The sequence below is a fragment of the Solanum lycopersicum genome, chromosome 1 (assembly GCF_036512215.1).
Source record: "Solanum lycopersicum chromosome 1, SLM_r2.1".
Taxonomy (NCBI): domain Eukaryota; kingdom Viridiplantae; phylum Streptophyta; class Magnoliopsida; order Solanales; family Solanaceae; genus Solanum; species Solanum lycopersicum.
Genome location: NC_090800.1, coordinates 45,243,924 through 45,264,476, shown reverse-complemented (window position 1 = coordinate 45,264,476; position 20,553 = coordinate 45,243,924). Strand labels below are relative to the sequence as shown.

The 20,553-nt window shown below is 38.9% G+C and overlaps 2 protein-coding genes across 2 annotated transcripts; one reads left to right on the top strand and one right to left on the bottom strand.

Annotated features, from left to right (window-relative positions):
* Positions 1-1,412: 1,412 nt before the first annotated feature.
* On the bottom strand, positions 1,413-1,996 carry LOC138342160 (uncharacterized). The gene is made up of 2 exons (XM_069294363.1): positions 1,859-1,996; positions 1,413-1,775 (listed from the first exon to the last, which is right to left on the bottom strand). The coding sequence occupies exons 1-2, from the start codon at positions 1,994-1,996 to the stop codon at positions 1,413-1,415; spliced, it is 501 nt and encodes a 166-aa protein (XP_069150464.1).
* A 12,610-nt stretch (positions 1,997-14,606) lies between these two features.
* LOC138342158 (uncharacterized) lies at positions 14,607-15,167 on the top strand. Its single transcript, XM_069294359.1, has one exon. It carries the CDS (start codon positions 14,607-14,609, stop codon positions 15,165-15,167), a length of 561 nt encoding a protein of 186 aa, XP_069150460.1.
* Positions 15,168-20,553: the final 5,386 nt, after the last annotated feature.

Here is a 20,553-nt window from a genome sequence, read left to right as displayed (position 1 = left end):
GGAAATATGATCGAACCTTTGTGGCACCTATGTATCCCGTTGAGGCACTAATGAGGTTAAACATAGTTCACCCTCAGAGATTAACTTCAATAAGAAATTTTGCAAGGAAATCGACCGAGGTCGAAATAGGCCGCCTATGTATCTCATTCTTGAGAATTTAGGTCGAACGTAGTTCAAATACAAAGAAATATTAAAAAGGAATAAATGGGGTGATCGAGGCCGACAAAGGCCGCCTACATATCTCATTCTTGAGAATTCAGGTTAGATATAGTTCATTACAAGAGGTATAAAATTTTAATCAAAGCAATTACATGAAAATAAGACAATTACAAGGAAATAACAGAAATACAAACTGAAGCTTCACGTCTAATATCTCTTGAAAGTGTCTGAGTTGATAGGTATCGACCAAGTGGTGCCATCCATCTTCGAGAATACCAGAGAACCTCCTGGTAAATCTTTGCTAACCATATAAGGTCCTTTCCAATTCGGTGAAAATTTTCCTTTATATTCATCCTGATGAGGAAAAATGTGCTTAAGGACCAACTGACCGATTTCAAAGATGCTGCTCTTACTCTCTTGTTAAAAGCGCGAATCATTCTCTGTTGATATAGTTGACCATGACAAACAACAAGCATTTTCTTCTCATCAATCAATGCTAATTGATAAATCCGCTTGCTGACCCATTCAACGTTACTTAATTCAGATTCTTGGATGATTCTTAAGGACGGTATCTCAACTTCAACAGGTATGATTGCTTATGTTCCATACACTAGCAAGTATGGAGTGGCCACAATCGACATTCTGACAGTCGTTCGATAACCCAACAAGCATATGGAAAAATATTATGCCACCCTCAGTGATTGTCAATCATTTTCCGCAGGATCTTCTTGATATTCTTATTGGCAGCCTCCACAACTCCATTCATTTGAGGAATATAAGCGGTTGAGTTTCAGTGAGTTATCTTAAATTGCTCACATATATCTCTCATCAAGTGACTGTTGAGATTTGCACCATTATCCGTAATGATGGATTCTGGTACTCCAAACCTGCATATCAGATTATTGTGAACCAAATCAGCTACAACTTTCTTGGACACCGACTTGTAAGAAGGTATTTCCACTTACTTGGTGAAATAATCAATAGCAACCAAAATAAATTTGTTTCCATTGGAGGCGAATGGTCTATTGAACCGGTGACATCCATGCCCAAGCTACCAAGGGCCAAGGTGAACTCATGACATTGAGTTTATGAGGAGGCACTCCGATCCACTCACCGTGCACTTGACATTTATTACATCTCTACACAAACTTGCAACAATCATGCTCCATAGTCATCCAAAAATAACCAGCTCGAAGGTTATTCCTTGATAAAGTGAGTCCATTAATGTACGTACCGCAAACTCCAACAAGTATCTATTCAATAACCTTCGCAGCTTCAACAACATCGATATATCTGAGAAGACCTAAATCTGGAGTTCTCCTATAAAGGATTTCTCCACTTAGAAAATAGTTGAGGGACATATGGCGTATCGAATTCTTTTGGTTGGATGTGGCATCTTTCATATAAATCTCGAACTCGAAATACTTCTTTACATCAAAATACCATGGCAAATTGTCTGGTTCTGCTTCAACATGTGAACAATTGACCAGATGTTCTTTTAGCTTTATATCTAGAGGATCAATATAATAAGTGTCTAGATGTTTAATCATTGAGGCGATGGTGGAAAAAGCATCAACCAACTCATTCTGTGTTCTAGGAGTATGTCTAAACTCAATCTTGCAAAAAATTTTGCACAACATTTGTATGTACTACACATATGGCGTAATGTTCGGGTTCTTCATGTCCATTCTCTTTGAACCTGATGAATTGATAAGTCTGAATCTCCAATAACCAACAGCTCGTGGACATTGATGTCAATGACAATTTTCAGACCGAGGATACAAGCTTCATATTCAGCCTTGTTGTTCGTGCAATTAAACTGGAGCTTAGTTGCCATAAGATAGTGCGGACCGAACTCTGACACTAAGACCGCTCAAATACCCTTTCCTTAGTGATTCGCCTCTCCATCACAGAATAATCTCCAGTTAGGATATATTTCTGAAATATCTTCACCCACAAACGATACTTCTTCATCGTGAAAATAAGTCTTTAGCAGTTCATACACTTAATTTTCTGCAAGATGATCAGCTAAGCTTTGCACTTTTATCACTTTCTAGGTCACGTACAAAAAATAAAATTCACTCAAAAGTATTTGCCACTTACCTAACTTTCCGCCAACATCTCTTTCTTGAAAATGTACTTCAATGGGTCTATTCTGGAAATAAGGTATGTTGTCTAAGTCAGAGCACAACACATTCTTTCAAAAAGAGTATAACGAGACTCATATGACGTGACACTTCTTGCTTATATAATAAATTGCTCGCTCAATCTTTCTTTCGTCAAGCTGCCCAAGCACACATCCAAATGTGTTATCTGAGACAGACAAATAGAGCAACAATGGACTCCCTTCTCACGGAGGAACCAATATCGTTAGATTGGACAAATAGTTCTTGATATCATCAAAAGTGGTCTAATACTCTTTAATCCACTTTGTCAAAGCGTCCTTTTTAACAAGCTTGAAGATAGACTCACACACCACAGTTGATTGAGCTATGAATAGACTGATGTAGTTCAACCTTCCTAAGAAACTCATCACCTCGTTCTTAGTCTTCGGAGGAGGTTACTCTAGAATTGTCTTAATCTTGGAAAGGTCGAGCTCAATACCTCTTCTGCTAACTATAGATCCCAACAACTTGCCGGCTGACACCCCAAACACACATTTAGCGGGATTCAACTTCAAGTTGTAACAATGAAGATAGTCGAAGAACTTCTTTAAATGCATCAAGTGGTCTTGAATCTCACTGGACTTGATTATGACATCATCTACTTACACATCTATCTCCTGATGAACCATATAATGAAATATGGTCATCATGACCCTCATATAAGTAGAGCCAACATTTTTAGACCAAATGACATCACCTTGTGATATATGCTCCAAGGCGTGATGAATGTTGTTTTTTCTGCATCTTTCTCATCTATCAGAATCTTGTGATAACATGCGTAACAATCCATGAAGGACTGCATTTCGTGTTTAGCACGGTTATCGATCAAAATGTGAATGTTTGGCAACTGAATATTATCCTTTGGGATGGCTGTAGAATTATCTATAATCGATACAAATTCTGATCTTTTCATCTTTTTTGGCAATCACAACAACATTGGCCAACCAAGTCAGGTATTGTGTCACTTCCACTAATCGAGACTCGATATGTTTGGTTATTCTCTTCTTTAATCTCTAAACTTAACTTAGGCTTGAATTTTCGAGCCTTCTACTTCTCTGGACTGAATCTCGGATTGATCAGCAACTTTTGAGACACCACATTAGTACTCAGCCCTAGCATATCGCTAACCTCCCAGTCGAACACAGCAACGTATTCAGTCAGCAAATGAATCAGATCCTTTATTTGAGCTTCATTCAAATGTACATTGGTTTTGACCTCTTGGACACACTCTTGATCTCCTAGATTCATAGTTTTAGTTTCTTCCAAACTTGGCTTATGCTAATTTTCGAACTACCGATATTCCTCATAAACATATTCCGGTACCTCATTTTCTTCTTAGTATTCTTCAGCCTCATCATCACCTGTCCTAATTTATTCATTTAGCTCGTGACATGACATTGACAGGCTTAATATTAATATTACCGAAACCATAAACATACAAAGTTAGGAAAGTAAAATATAGCAAATTAGTAAATAAACAAATTATCAATTAAAGAGACTTTAATTCAATTGAAAAACAATGCAAACTTTGGACATGAAAATGGGACATGTAGCCCTTTTAAATATCACGGGGGAATTTTAAAACTTAAGATATCAAGAAAATACAAAATAGTGGGTCTCGGGCCTCTTCCGGACCGCCACTAATTTCCAAAATTTGAATAGACAAAAATATTATACCAAGATGATCGTGGAATCAAAATTGGCGTGGCAGTCCAATTACGCAGCTATTCTCCAGTATCAGCATCACGGGTACCAACTAGCTCGATATCTTCTTCTATGACAGCATCGATCTCCTCATAAAGGACACATATTCCTTTCCCGAGTCCATCACGATCGGCGTACTCTCAGACTGGACATGATTCATACAAATGTGGGATCAGCTTAGCCATTGTTTGACCACTGCTCTTCTTCATCTTTATCTCATCATCTATAGGGATGTACCCAAAATCATATCTCGCTCCTTTGACGAGGACTGAAATAAGCTCAATAATCCCTTGGGAATTCCTTCCCACTATGAAAACCGATTGGTACCCATTCTACAAAATCACAGTGGCGATCATCTTGTACACGGCAGGCATAGGAGGTTGTGGGGCCAAATCATCACCTGTGGAATTTACTAGCTCTACTATACAGAAATCAGTACCTAGCGAGAGTTCATCAATAATGGGTTTCTGCCTGTGGAGTGACTCCCTTCACCTTAAATAACGTGTTCTTCGTCCTTCCAAATGAGTTTCATGATCTGGTGAAGTGTAGAAGGCATAGATCCATCCATATGGATGAAAGGTCTTCCCAGAAGAAGGTTATAGCTATTGTTAATGTCCAAGACCTGCAACTGTGCATTGAATTCTACCTGACTCATTTGGATGACCAGATTCACCGCTCCCAACGTGTGTTTTTGTTCTCCGTCAAAGGCTCTTACATTGAATTGGTTTTGTACCAACATCCCCAAATCAAACTTTAACTGCCTTAGAGTCGATAGTGGGCAAATGTTGAGACTAGACCCATCATATACCAAGACACAGTTTATGACCCTTTCGCGGCATATGACAGTGCTATGTAACTCATTATTTTGCGACCTTCATTCAAAGGGCAACTCTTAACAAAAACTAATCTGATGCTCACAGATAATTTGGTTGATCATAGACGCTACATTATCGCTGCTTGTGTCCACGGTAAAATACGTGTCATCCAGGGCCTTCATCAAGGCATGCATATGCAATTGGGAGCTCATTTGCAGGGCCCACACAAAATTCTCGGCCGAGGTTTTCTCCAAATACTTAACAATCGAGTAGCCTTTGGCTGCATCTTTTTCCAGAATTCCTCCGCTTCTCCCTCACTTATCGGCCTTTTCCCTTGATCCTTCTTCTGTCCTCCAAAAGCCAAATCTTCGGGAGTGTAATTCCTCCTAGATTGGGTCATACCCTGATTGGCAGTGGTTTCAATCACTAACTTCGGCCTAGCAGGAGCTTCGAATGGCACCAAGGCAACTACCTTCGTGGATGTCAGGATCACGGTCTCTTTTTTCTCTTTAACGCTCAATGAGGCGACATCCCTTTCTAAATCATCATGGAAAATCGGAGTTAGGACCTTAGTCACACACCAGTCATAATCCGTATCTATCATGTTGATATTAATGTATCCATGATTCAGCAAACGATTATATTGACATTGGGTGCAACCGTTTGAGACAAACCACTTTCTAGTCTATCAAATCTTGAATCTTGTGTTTGAGGTTGATATAGTCCTCAGTATCATGTCCAACGCTGTTGAAGTGATACTCAAACCTTTGATCGGGTCTGTAGAATTTGGAACTACTATCCACCGGCTTGGGGCCCACTGGGTGAATGTATCCAGCTGCAACCTGTCACTCGTACAACTTTGTTCGGCTTTCAGCGAGCGCGGTAAACTTTATGGGGGATTCTTGTCGAATATGGGTTGAGGGGGATCATAGCTACCTTGTTGGGAAGGAGGGATCAGTTGATAATTTTAGGTATTTAGACGGGGAGTTTGGTTTATTGGATAAGGATTAGTTTGGTAATTTGGTTATGGAGCTTGGTAGTTCGTGAGGTCATTTTGGTATACTGGAGCTTGGAATTGATATATAGGTGAGGGTTCTCTCTAATTTAACTGCACATTGGCACAGTTAGGAGCAACGCTTAGGTAAGTGGGGAATGGAATTTGGTAAAGTTGCGGAGAATTTTGATAAATGGGAGATGAAATTTGGCAATTTTTAGGGGGAATTTTTGTATGTGAAGGTAGCATTTTAGTTACGGGAGGTGGTAACGAGAGGAGTATTCGAATAACAAGATTGCGTGTAGCAAGCCTAGCAAGAATTCTGGGAAAGTCGACGACAACCTTGGTAGGATGATGATCTTCTGGGGGTGTTCCTCCCCACGTAAGAGACAGCAGAAACTTCTTCTCTTTTCTTCTTCAACAAACCCGATAATCCGGGTGACGCAGCAACACGTGCAATCTTCTTGGTTTTCTGCCCATCCTGGATAGTCTCGTCAACTTTGACTATCTCAGCAAATTTTGCTCAAACGAGCAGTATGATTGTGTCATAGTATTTGAGGTCTTAAACCCGCAAGAATACTTCGACTATCTCTTTCTCAGACATAGAAGGCTTTACTCTAGCCGATTCTTTTCTCCACCTGTATGCAAACTCTCAGTATCTTTCAATGGACTTTTCTTTCATCTTTTCCAGGGAGTAGCGATCGGGAACGATTTCCACGTTTAAGAAAATCGATCGATAAACTCTATGGCAAGGGCCTTCCAACTGGGCCATTGTCTGGTCTGATGCGAAGTGAACCATTCTAGACCCCCCTACGTAGACTTCGACTAAAGAGCTGCATCAATAAAGTTTCATCTCTACCAACCCTGACAAGCTGGTCGCAGTAGACTCTCAAATGGGCCATAGGATTCCCTAATCCTTTGAAAGTATCAAATTTTGGAATCTTGAACCCTTCCGAGAGATACAGATTCGGATGAATGCACAAATCCTCAAAGTTCAGACCAGAAACGTCGGGGATGCATTGGAACTCCTTCATTGATTTTTGGTTCGCTTCCTTTATATCCACCTTCGCCTCTTCCTTTTCCCTCCACACTCTTTCCTGCTCCATGTAATGGTCTAACTCAAAATCGTGCATATCATGCTCAGTTGGGACGGGGATCTGGAATGTTATTCATTTTTGTAGGGGTGGAGCTACGAAAGGGCTTTGGGAATTTTGGGTAGTTTGGTTGTTTTGCGGATAGGTTTGGGGATTATTATTTTGGTTTTGGTGGTCCTGAAGAGTTTGGGGGTGGAATGTTTTTTTGTTTTGGCTTAGATTCTGTTTTTGCGGTAGTGGAGCAATTTGGTGGTGGGTATTTTTAGGAGGAGGTGGTATTTGAAAATGGGAGTTTAAGAAGGTGGTGGAGTTTTGTAGGATGCGGAGGCATACTGAGGATTTTGTGTAATCAAATCAATGACGGAGGGATTTTGAGCAGGAGTAGACGGTAGATTTTGAGCGAGATCCATGTTTGACGAGGGTAGGTAGAGAAGAGGTCTCCCATCAGCAGCAGCGTTGGCAGTAAAGCCTGGTGGAGGCAGATCATGTTATATATCCACTCTCATCTTAGCGATTTGTTGCATCAACTGCATAATCAGTTCATTTTGATCCGCTATGGTGGTTTGAACCACCACAACATTAGTAAGACTGATTTCTTCGTTGTTGTCTCCCATTACCACTTTTCCCTTGTCTGAATTTCGATCGGGGAAGGAATCTGCAGGAACTTTGAATCTAGTAAAGTATTGATGATCAGCCAGTTTAATCAACACAGACCAGTTTCAAAGTATCTGAGGAGAAAAATAACTTAAAGGCAAATTGGAGAGTCTAAGTTCAGAATACAAAATGCAGGATATCTCATTGAGAGCAGATAAATACACAAAATTACTTTGTTTGAGGACATCTAACCCACGAGTAAAGGAAAATTATCTTTTAAACAAGTAGGAATTTGCTTGTTTTAGTTTGACTATATCTCATAAAAATAAAATCACATTGAGCTAAGGTCTTCTTGTTGCATCTCTCCGTCGTCTGTTAATTTGAGCCTCACATTTCCTTGTAGCATAAAAGGGGGAAAATGAAAATTTTAAAGGATAGGGGTCGGGCCTTGAAAGGCTGCCTACGTATCTCACAAGAAGAATTCAGGCCCTACGTAGTTTGGGTAGAGAAAGTACTTGTTTTTCATTCGTTCATTCATTACGATTACAAGGAAATTGAAAATAACAAAGCTTTCAAAAGATCAATGGTGGCCCCATTCAGTTGTTCTCCTTGTTGTTATAGATTTAACCACGGGGAACAAACTCGACTTGAATCTTGCCTATGCTGATGAAATGTTGCACGTCGTGGAAGAATGAAAGACACATTTCAATGTTGTGGTCTGCGATATTGTGATAGGGGCAACATTTTCGAACATCAAACCAAAGGGAATACAACACATGCACGTCCTTGTAGAAAGGGGTGAAGAGTCCGTTTCGAACAATTTCTGAATAGACATCCAACATTGTATTCTTGAAAGGCCTTATGAGCTACGATAGAATATATTCCTCTCAGTAACTGGTATGTCGAGCTATGGTTCATCACATGGAATGATGACGCCGTCACCACAACTATTCGGAGTAATGTCCATATCGAGCACAGGACGGACATCATTCTTAAACTATATGCACTCCTCTATCGTGTGCCCTTTCTGGTTTGGATGAAACTCACAAGTATTGTGGAGATCCCCTGATCCCACTTGGGAAGGTGCTCTTTCAATGGGATTCAACATACACCTGGCCCGATAATTCACAAAAATGAGGTCACACGAGATGGCTTCCATCCTTGTTCGGCGTTCTTGTGGATATGCTTTGAGAGTAATTTTCTTGTCCCGCCCTTCGAGAGAAGGTTTGCAGACAAGAGCTTTCTCATAACTTTCTCCAATGTTCTCCATCTCGAGGGTCTCCGGAGGAAATAGTAAGTCACATAGGCGCTTTCTACGCTACTTCCGTATGTCGATCATGTCTTCTTCAGCTGGTTTAATCTGGATACTCTTTTCTTTGTCTATAGCTGTCCTGAGATGGTAGAGTAGTGTTTTAGGATTTGGTGATAGCATTTCTCTTTTGGTTGAGAAACTCAAGACTAAAAAAAATTTGATCGGACATATTTTAATAGTGACTATTGTATATTTCTGGAAATTTCTGACAGAGAGTGACTTTGCAATGTCCTCATTCAAAGTAACATATTATATGAATAGTAAAAATCACATATATCGCGTCCTAAACATACAAGAGACCCTTTTGTGACAAGGGTAGGCCTAGCTAATTTGAACGATGTACGTATGGAATTAAACCAGTTAATCAACCCCCAAACAAATTTCACAAATGAATAATTAATCTTCAAAGGGGGTGATAAAGGAACAAAATGAAAAAGGACAGCCCCAAATAAGGGCCATTTAAATTTATGGAAATGCAATGAAGGGAAGTCCATGCAGGGGCTGAAAATAACAGAAATACATATAGAAAAAACCACACATGGGCAAAATCCGCTATGCCGTCCCTGATGGCCATGCTCCTCTGCTGTTCTCCTGAATCTTGTACTGCTGAAACATGCATCATAGTATCAACCCTCACTCAGGTGTCCTTTTTCCTCCTAATCCTTGTATTGCATCCCTTCTATCTTCTCTTTGACCCGTGAGTCAAAATCATCGAAACAGCGTCTAAGTCTTTCCAATTCCTGAGTTGTCTTCTCAAGAGCATCTTAATATTCCACAAAAATGGCGTACATTTCTTGGGCTTCCCCTTTTACTTCTCTTAACTCAATCACAACTTTCGACTCTTTGTTTCCCACGCTGCGATAAATGTTCAGGACAGGAGATGAGATACTTCGTATGTTCTTTTACAGCCAAGCTTTATAAGTTTCGTCATACCCAGCATAATAGCAATATGGGTTAGTAGTGTCTTTATTTATTCATTTGTCTCCTTCCAATTCCCTTAGCATTTCCATAGTGTCATCCAGTTTGTCATCTCCAATATCATACACATAGGCGCCGCAGTACGCCTCTCAAGGAGAGGTTTTCCTCCTCCTAAAATGTCGTAAGACTCAAAATGGTGCGTAAGGACAGATTCCCTGAATACCTAGTAATGGAAGTATGAGTTGTCTGCGGCCTACATGATAGAAATGATGCGATTGATCATCCATTGGAGATCTTCTTCTCTTATTTTGGAAAAAATCTGAGCCCATCTTTCTCTAGTCCTTCAATTCTCAAGATTTTCCCAAATCAACATATCATTCAAATCTCTAAGAGTGTTCTTATTATCCAGGGTATGCGATTCCTGAGTCCCATGCCATTTTGCTATGTGACTCAACATCCACTATTGAAGGAGCAGATTGCACCCTTGGAAATAGCGATGTCCTTCTTTGGACTTTCTTAGGGCTTGATACATGTCAGACAGTATGAACGAAGGGATGTGATAATATTTCACTTGTCCTTGATTCTTAAACCCTTTGAACAATGTATGTGCAAGCTTATCACTCAAGTGTTGATACTCAAGCTTGGGCCGTGTGGAAAGATCACTGTTCCCAAAAATGCAACGGCAAATACTAAAGGTTTGATCTCATTCCAGTCTCTGTAGGTAAATTTTCATAAAAGCTCATGTATCCAATCCTGACGTAGAGATCTCTGAATGCTACTCTAGATTCACTTTTCCTTCTTGTCCTCTACCAACTGTGTCAATGTAGTCCTGTAGTTCCTCGATTGTCGGGTTGATTTCTACAGTTCTGAATTGGAACCATTTTTGTCGTTGTCCAAATAACCTGTGAGGACTTCGATCTGCTAAGGCCAACCCTTTATGTTGATTAACTCGGTTAGGGTGCCCACATACTTATTGAGTGATCTTCTATGATCTCCGTCAAGGTCGTTAAACCAGATTTTGAGTAGAGGTGGTGCTTCTACGACCATATCGAATCTTGGAAAGTGATTCATATCTACAAAACAAAGCTCAGTTAAGCTTACCGATCCCGTATTTGGTTCCACATGTACATCATTCAAATGTCAAGCAAAATTATATATCATGAGGTCAAAGACCTTGTACATGATTTTGGCAGTTGAAATCTGGAGGGAAGTAGAGTAAATGACCAATACTACTGGAAGGATTACAGGTAATGAACTTAATTCGCCTTGGGTACTAAACTAAGCCTTCTTATCCTAATGCTCCGATACGAATTTGGTTTCGCTCTATCTTAGATTGATTAGAATTGTTTCGAAAGTGAAGGTTACTTGAGTCCGACAGACTACGGGTTGAAGCTAACAATCAACTTTGGATAACCGCAAGCCAACTATTGTTTTGTTACTATGAAATGAAAACTTGTGTGTTTCCGAAGAAAGTCGTGGTAAGCCACATAACTTCCTTTTTCCTAATGCAACGATTTGCCATTTTGCGGAAAAATGTAATGAAAATGCAACAATTATTAACAATAAAACAAAGAAAGCAAGTAAACAAGTTATTCACACATAGCCAAGTAAGTTTGTTTCAGCGTTAGAACCCTCTAATTCCCCAACGGAGTTGCCATTTCAGTCTTAAGGTTTTCTGCAAAGTATTATTTTATATTATTTTTTGACATTTTTTAGAGTCGCCACTTAATTTTAAAAGAAAAATCAAGAAAACTTAGCTTTCAAATGACCTAAACAAAAAATTGATTTGAAAACATTAAAAAGAGGGGTTCGAGTTCTTTATATTTTAGGAGGGATATTACGGCACTTAAAATATTTACTAACACGTGATTATCCAACAACTAACTTGTTTGGATAAAATGACTTAACTTATTTTGAGATAAAGAAATTTTTAGAGTTATTCGAAAAGTGAAGTTATAAACTAACTTATTTTGAGATAAAGAATTTTTTGGAGTTATTCGAAAAGTGAAGTTATAAACTTACTTCTTAGTGAGATTTAAGTTGCATAATCTAATATCCTTTTAAAATCCATTTAGATTTAATACAATTTTAAATTACGATGTTTTGCGGGAATTTGATTTTTTTAAACCCGGGACTAACAACAAGTAATCACAAAACACATAAGTAATAAAGTAAAAGAGGGAGAGAACGAGAGAGTTGGATCCATACCGATTTTTGTTTGCTTGGACCGGTATTGGGATCCATTTTTGGACATTTGGTCCGTTTGATTGTACCTTTCCTAAACTAATCAAGAAAATAATAAAACAACATGATAAAGGGGCTTAGGCCCCAAAATTAAAAATATACAATATTTTTAAAATAAAATTGAACTCTTCTGCCCAATCTCTCCGACTTATTGGTCTGTCTATTGATATTTAGTGACCGACTAACTAGTAGGTAGGATAAAGTGTGAGTCTTTATGAATCCCTTGGAATGCGAAGGAGTAGAGTTCATGATAAACTCGGGTCTATTTACATGCAAGATAGAGAGAAGAACATAAGTACTACCCGTAAAAGTTCATAAGAAAATAGAGAAACAATATGACACATTTTTTTTTTAATAATAGTCAAAAGGGAAGTAGATCACAGAAAACCTTTAATTATAAAGAACAAGACTTCATCAATGAAAGTCAATGTCATGCTACACAGTGATTGGACTAATCGCAATGACTTTCAGCCAAAACAAAACATAATTAGCACATAACCCATCCATTCTTAAGAGTGTTAAAATAAAATAGGTCAAATTCAAGGGACGAAGTAGAGTCGGCTAATATACTTATTCTAATGAAATTTTGAACTTTATATTAATAAACAAAGCCTAACAGGACAAATTTTTATAAGCAAATTACGAGGAGAACAGACTAAAATTGAAAGACACAACAAAACAAATCAGTAGAGGCCATATCTAAAAATCGTGATGCTAACAAAGGAACCACCGATACATTCCAAAACTGCTGAATAGGGAATATAAGAAAAGTCAAACCGTGTCAAGATAAAGATTTCATGCTTAACTAATCAAATTTATCATTTTGAAATGCATACAATTCTAAATAAGTATGCAGGATGAGACACTCATATACACATATCTAAAAGAAACTAACACGAGATAAAAAGATGACAATCTCTTACATTAGACTAGTGGCAATCTTGACACATGAAATTTTTGGGTATATGCGCATATAATGAAAGTGAACCTGAAAAGGAGAATAAGCACAGGGATTGGAGAAACAAGCTCATGTTACGTGCGAATGATTATTAAATAACAAGACTTCAAAGTAGAGCAATAGCCACATTGGACGTCTCATGTGATAAACAACACCATGGAAATCTAAAACTGCCACACAATCATGCTGTGAGGATGGACCAACTCCTTTAAAAACAAATTAATAAGAGAAAAAAAATACAGAAAAGGGCAGAGATTGTCTCAAGAACAAACAATATATACATCAATGAAGGTGCTTCGCAAGTAAAACAACGTATTAAATCAATTCTGAATCTAGTAACGCGAGCACAACTTGTTGTTTAAGGGGGGAGGTGGTTACCCATTTGTCAACCCACTTCAAAACATAAGCGAGTGTATGCAAGAAAAATCAAACCAAAGCCTACTAATGACAGTTGAAACTCAGACCTAAGGGAAGTGCAAAATTAGCAAAAACTATAAACAAAACAATCAACAACAGATTTAAGGCAAGAAATATGAACTACTAACTGATGTCGAAATATTGATGTCTTGTCGCATTCCTTCAACTTGAGGTGAAAGAATGAAAGATGCGACATCCAACACTAAACATTGTCACAGATTTATGATAGCTAGGAAGACACCAAGACGAGAAAAAAAATGGCAGTCACGAGCAACCCACCCAATATTCACATGACGAAAGGCCAAAGTTTACAAAAAAATTTCTTTAACATTCAAAAATATGAAACAACCACCAGCCTAAATGTTATTTATAGTTTTGATGATTTGACAAACCTGGGGACCTTGTAAAGGTACGAGTTTCTTAATTGTCAGTTGCAGGGTTCTTGCTTGAGTATTGTATATGAAACAAACTCAGGGACCTAGTAGAGGTACCAGGCTCTCATGATGATGAGCAAGTCGACTGCCAGCTGGAGACGGTACAGAAAGTAGGTGCACACTTCCCGATGGTGTCAGAAAAGTGTGACCTTTCCAGCCAATGGCAAAGAAGTTTAGGAAAGTGACTTGCCCATATAAAAGGCACTTTCCTAAACATTTGTGAGTCAGTTTTTGCAACTTGATAAAATTTTTTCAAGAACTCTTGCAAGGCTCTACAAAGTAAAGGCAGAATTATTCCAAGAACAACAGCAATATCTGGAGCTTTTCGTCTAGTTGTTTAGGAATACATTCTCTTGTTCTTAAACTGTAAACCATTCCTGAATCTATAAAGGATTTGGTGTGTTGTGTTAAAAGTCTAGGTTGTCCAGGTGGGATAGCTTAGTGGGTAGATTGTTTTCTACTTAGGCTTGTTAAGCAATAGAGGACTATTGCTTAACGGTAAGATTGATAACTCTTTCTTACGTTTGGTGTAATCGTGTTTTACTTTTGCTTTTGAAGATTAGTGAAAACGATTGAAAATCGTATGAGACAGGTCGTGGTTTTACTCCCTTAAGCAAGGAGGTTTCCACGTAAAATCATTGTGTTGATTTTACTGCATTTAACTTTTTGGTATTTTTCTGGAGTGTAGAAAGGGACCTGTTCCATTACTTGTTAAGTGAAGGCACATATTCTATCAAGTGGTATAAGAGCAGGCACTTTCTATTTGGTTAACACCAAGAAAGTGATATTTGCTTTAGAATGGCAGCTCCACTTACCCTCGAAGAAGGTCAGTCATCACACAGACCTCCTCGTTTCAATGGACATTTTTACAGTTGGTGGGAAGTTCGAATGCATGACTACCTCATGGCTGAAGATAGCGAGTTATGGGATATTGTACTAGATGGACCATTTGTTCCGATGATGGAAGAAAAGGATGGAGAGAAGACCATTACAGTTCCAAAGCCTAGCCAGAAATATGACGAAGCTGACAGGAAAAAGATTGAAAACGGTTTCAAAGCTAAAACTCTTCTTGTCTGTGGGATAGGACCTGAGGAGTATAACAGAGTGTCAGCCTGTGAGTCTGCTAAGGAAATTTGGGACTGCTTGAAGACTGCACATGAAGGAACTGAACAAGTCAAAGAATCTAAGATTGACATGCTTACCTCACGATATGAGAACTTTGAAATGAAGGAAGGAGAAACAATACATGACATGTTCACCAAGTTTTCTTCCATTACAAATGAGCTGCGAAGTCTGGGTGAACCTATAAGCATAACCAAACAAGTCAGAAAAGTGCTTCGAATTCTTCCAAAGACATGAGAGAGCAAGGTTGATGCCATTACAGAAGACAAGGATTTGAAGGTGCTGACTATGGATGCTTTGATTGGTAATCTGAAGACACATGAGATGAATCAGAATTACGATTTATCAAAGAAGGAAGCTAAGAAGGACAAGTCATTGATGCTGAAGTATAAATCAGATGAAGATTCCAGTGATGATGATATGACATATCTCATCAGCAGATTTCAAAAAGTTGTGAGGAAAAACAAAGTTTATAAAAGAGGAACAAATGATACTCGAAATGCTGCTCAAGGTGACACTTTCTACAAGTGTGGAAAAGCTGGACACTTCATCACAGAGTGTCCTTTGCTCAAGAATGAAAGCAAGGATTATCAAAAACCAAGAAGCGACAGCGAGAATAGAAGGGACCTGGTACTTGGCAACAGAGATCGAAAAGTTGCTGCTGATATGGTTGTCAAAAAGGCTCTTGTTGCATGGGGAGATTCTTCAAGTGATTCAGAAGACCCTGATGAGCCAAAAGATGTGCCCATGGTTGCTGTGCATGAGGAGGAAACTGTCTTCAATGAAATGTTTGCTCTCATGGCTCACACAGAAATTGAAGAAGAGGACAATCAGGTAACTCTTCTAGATATGAAAAATGACTTGGATAAATATTCTCTTAAAAAATTGAGAACTTTGGCAAAAGTCATGCTTGATTCTGTGATAGAGTTAACATCTGAAAGAGACACCATGAATGTTGAACTTGACAGTTTAACTGGAAACAAAGTTAAACTTGAATAGAAAATGTCAAGAATGGTGTCTCTAGAGTCTGATAATTCTGAACTTAAGAATCAGTTGAATCAGATAACTGAAGAAGCTGAAAAGCTGAATGGAATGTCAAATGGTTTAAGAGTTGAAATTGAAGAAAAATTGAAAAACTCTGAGAAATGTCTGGGACTGTCTTTGGAGAAAAGCAACATATTAGAAAAGGATATTGTCAAACTTAAGGAAGAACTTGAAAAATCTCTTAAGTGGACAAAATCCTCTAAGTTGTTGTCAAGTGCAACAAACCAGAGTAATTTCAATAAGAAAGGACTAGGAAGTTTGAATATCATTCCTCCATTTAATCCTCACAGTAAGTATGTATTTGTGTCTAACAATCTGCTTTGTCTTCACTGTGGTAAAAATGGGCATTTAAAGGGAGAGTGTGCTAGCTGGAAAAATTCTCATGAAAGGCTCTCTAACTATGCTGTAAGGCAAAAATTATCAAATAAGAGACCTGGTCCTCCAAAACATGTTTCAACTGATAGATTTTCAAATAAAAAATCAGTTTCTACTCCAAAGTCCTTTGTTAGAAAGATTCAAAAACTGCCCTATTGGACTAGATACAATCTGATCACTCCCTTATCTGCTTTCTGGGAACTCAAATTGAAATGGGTTCCCAAGCTTAACAAGTAATTCTTGTTGCAAGTGAGTGAGAGGAGCAACAGTCAATGTTGGTATATGGACAATGGATGCTCTAAACATATGACTGGCAAGACACTTCAGGAAGGGGGTGTCTCTTTTGGTGATGGAAAGAAGGGGTATATTTTGGGTGTAGATGTTTTGTGTTGAACAATGGAAAGGATGATCTGGGAAAATTTGATCCTAGAAGTGATGAAGGAGTGTTAAATCCAACAATAGAACTCAGGGCATTGAAGAAAACATTCATGTAGTTTTTGATAAAGATGGAAACTTAAAAGCCAATGGATCAAATGATGAAGATGATGTGTTCAAGCTGTTCAATTCAAGAAAAAATAAATTGAAGGAAGTGAAGCTGATGCAGAATAACAGTTGAAAGATAACTTTGATGATCAAAATCATAGTCTACCTGAAGAGGCTGATGAGGTTGGAATGTGTAATGAGGTACCTGGTACTACTCTGAATTTAAGTTAGAGTACATCAAACTCCCCAAAAATGATGACATTCTTGATGAAGAAGAACACTTCTGTGAAGAATTCTCATCACTAATGGGAAGGGAGTTTGAAATGAGCATGATGGGTGAGTTGACATTCTTCCTGGGTCTGCAAATCAAGCAATCATCAAATGGGATTTCAATATGCCAGGAGAAGTACATCAAAGAGCTGCTGAAGAAATTCAATATGTTTGATTCTAAGCCTATTGATACTCCTATGAGAACAAATTCCAAGATGATAGTAGAAGAATCTGATCCCCTTGTAAATTAAACATTGTACAGAGGAATCATTGACTCTTTGTTATATCTGACTGCTAGCAGGCCTGATATTGTGTATAGGGTTGGAATGTGTGCCTGGTTTCAAGCATGTCCTCGTGATTCACACCTGAAGGTTGCAAAACGTATTCTTAGATACTTGAAGAAAACAGGGGACCTGGTTCTCTTTTATCCTGCAGGTGATACTTTTGATCTAGTTGATTTTGCAGATGCTGATTTTGCAGGTTATCAAGTTGACAGGAAGAGCACCTCTGGAATGGCTCATTTCCTTGGATCATCACTTATCTCTTGGGGCACCAAGAAGCAGAACTCTGTGGCTCTTTCAACAGCTGAAGCTGAATATGTAGCTGTTGCAGCATGCTGTTCTCAATTGTTGTGGATCAGGCAACACTGGGGGATTTTGGAATTCACATCAAAGCAATTCCTCTCATGTGTGACAACACTAGTGCTGTGAGTATGGGAAAGAACCCAGTTCTTCATAAGAGAACAAAGCACATTGATGTTAGACATCATTTTTTGAGAGATAATGTTGAGAAGGGAAATATTGTGCTCGCATATTGTCCAACGGAGGAACAGATTGCAGACATTTTCACCAAGGCTCTCAGCAAGGATCAATTTGAGAGGAATCAGTTAAAGTTGGGGATGTTGATCTCCAAGTGATGCTTTTAGCCTCCAACAGTGGAACTCCCTTGATGGATAAAATTGCAATGCAGGTATCCTTTGTGTGAATTTTTTAGATATCTGAACAAGATCTCTTTTTGTATCTTTAAATAGGTATACTCTCAGTAGGGACCTGCTCAGCAAAAGAAGAGTCTAGAACAATTAAGGAATGAAGTTAAACTCTATCATGGTACCTGGTAAGCAAACACTCCTGATAACAAACATGTCTTCCTCTTCATCTTCTTCTAAGCAAATGTTGGATGCCCTTAGTGAAATTGAGCCCCTTGCATTCTATTCTCCAACAACTGCTCAAGCTAGACTTCCTCCCCCACCCAGTCCTCCACAAAATACTCCTGATAACCCTTTCTTCTCCATAGATCTAAGCACTTTTGTAGTGCCCACTGGACCTGGTCCATTTGAAGACATGTTGCCTGACAACATGTTTGAAGGAGATCTACCAAAACATAGGGCTTCCGAGTCTAATATACTGGCAGCGAGTGAGGAACTCGTGATTGAAAGTCTGGCAATGATGCGAGAAGAAGCCAGAGTAGAACACACTGATGCACTGGAAAGAGAAGAGGTAAGGCCTTCTCAACCCATTTTTGATAAAACCTCCGACTTAGCGCGGTACTCTTCTTCCTCTTCATCTGAATCTGCAAGTGAGGAAGAACCATTAAAATGGAAGGTTGAGAGTCGAAAAGGGATGGAAAAGGTCGTGGAGGAGGCTCCTACAAGACGACCTAATACAAGGTCTGCTACACAAAAATTGATGGTAGATGCCTTGAAGGCAAGTGCACACTCTGTTGCTGCAGTCAGAAGTGCACGAACCTTCAAGGTATCAAATTTTCGAATACCTGAAGAGAAATTGGTTGATTTGTCAAGAGAAGAGGTTGAAAAGAAAAATAACAAGAAGAAGTCAGAAAAGAAAAGGTAAAGGGTTACAAGGAAGGTTGAAAAGTCACAGTCAAAAGGGAAGAGATTTGAGAAAAAGAGAAAGCGGACACAGGGACCTGGTCCTCAAGCCAGGAAAGTCAAGAATGTAAACTTGCAGGAAGTAGTTGACAGTCTGAGGAAACAAGCAGTTCTCGCTGGAAGAGTGTTTGATATGGAGATTATCACTCTTCCTGGCATGGATTCTCTGCATGACATAGTGGAGATCCAATCTTGGCTGCACCTGTTCAACAAGAAATGCCCCATCCTCCATGAAGAAGAGGTTTGTGAATTCTATTACAATGTTCAATTCATGGAAGATGGGAGTCTCCTCACGCGTGTGAACAATATTGCTATTTCTTTGGATGAGGTGGTGTTGGGCAGAATCCTCAGAGTGCCTACAGAGGGGACCCGGTCCGTGCTGAGCAAAACTTGCTCTTCAGAATTTGTCTCTATGATTTCTAAGACTCCCGCAACTAAGGTTGCTGGGATCTATAAGAAAATTATGAAGAGTGAGTATCAGCTGGTCTTCGAGTTCGTCAACAAAGTGTTCCTTCCTCGCACAGAAAAGAGGACACTTGCTACTGTTGCTGACTTGTACGTAATGGAGATGCTGTGCAACTTTGAGGCTCTGAGCCTTCCTAGTCTAATGATTGAGCACATTCACAAAACAGTTATTGAGAGGAAAGGAGTACATGGAATGGGGTATGGATACTTTCTCACTGAAGTATTCAAGCACTTTCAGATTCCTCTTGGTGTTGGAAAGGTGGGGACAGTTAAACAAATTATCTCTGAGCATACCTTATTTGAATGTGAATGTATTGAAGGTAGAGGCTTACCAAAAAGCAAGATGGCTCAACTTCTTGAGGACCTGGATCAGCTTAAACATGAAATTGAAGAACTCATTGTGCGGTTGAGTAGTAAAGAAGCTGAAATTGCTATACTCAAAGCAGAGCTGCTTACTGCACAGAGTGAGGGACCTGGTTCTTCAGTTGTACAAACTTTGGAGAAAGAGAATAATGAGTTGAAGGCGAAGATAACTGCCCTGGAAGAGAAGGCCATCAAGGATAATGATGCTGCCAATGCACGACTCACTCTTGTTATCCAGTCCCTATCCAAAACTCCCCCCTCTTCCTAAACTGTCAATCAATCCTTCCCTGTGTCATTTATTTTTGTGTGAGTAATCATCGTGTTAATGGATTTTTAGTTTGTTTTTAATGTAGCTATATTATAAGGTCATGTTGGTTACATTATTCCTTTGCTGTTCTTCCTATGTTCTTTTGTGAATGCTCTTCCTCTACTGTTTGATTGCTTTTTAAGCTTTGCTCTTGTTCAGTGTTTATGCTCACATCACTGGTTTACTGCGTTTCTTTTTTATGATGCCAAAAGGGGGAAGTAAAACTGTGTGTAGCTAAATGATATTTTAGTGAGGGGGAACAAACAGTGAGGGGGAATGTAGTGAGGGGGAATATAAAAAGGGGGAACACAGTTGAAAGGATATTAAATAATGGTTTCAGCATTTTTCATCATCAAAAAGGGGGAAAATGTTATTTGTAGTTTTGATGATTTGACAAACCTGGGGACCTTGTAAAGGTACAAGTTTCT

Coding starts and splice junctions, on each gene's coding strand:
- LOC138342160 (XM_069294363.1), bottom strand. CDS start 1,996: ATGGCAACTAAGCTCCAGTTTAATTGCACGAACAACAAGGCTGAATAT. Junction 1,776..1,858: donor CAGACTTATCAATTCATCAG/GTTCAAAGAGAA, acceptor ATTTTTTGCAAG/ATTGAGTTTAGACATACTCC.
- LOC138342158 (XM_069294359.1), top strand. CDS start 14,607: ATGGCAGCTCCACTTACCCTCGAAGAAGGTCAGTCATCACACAGACCT.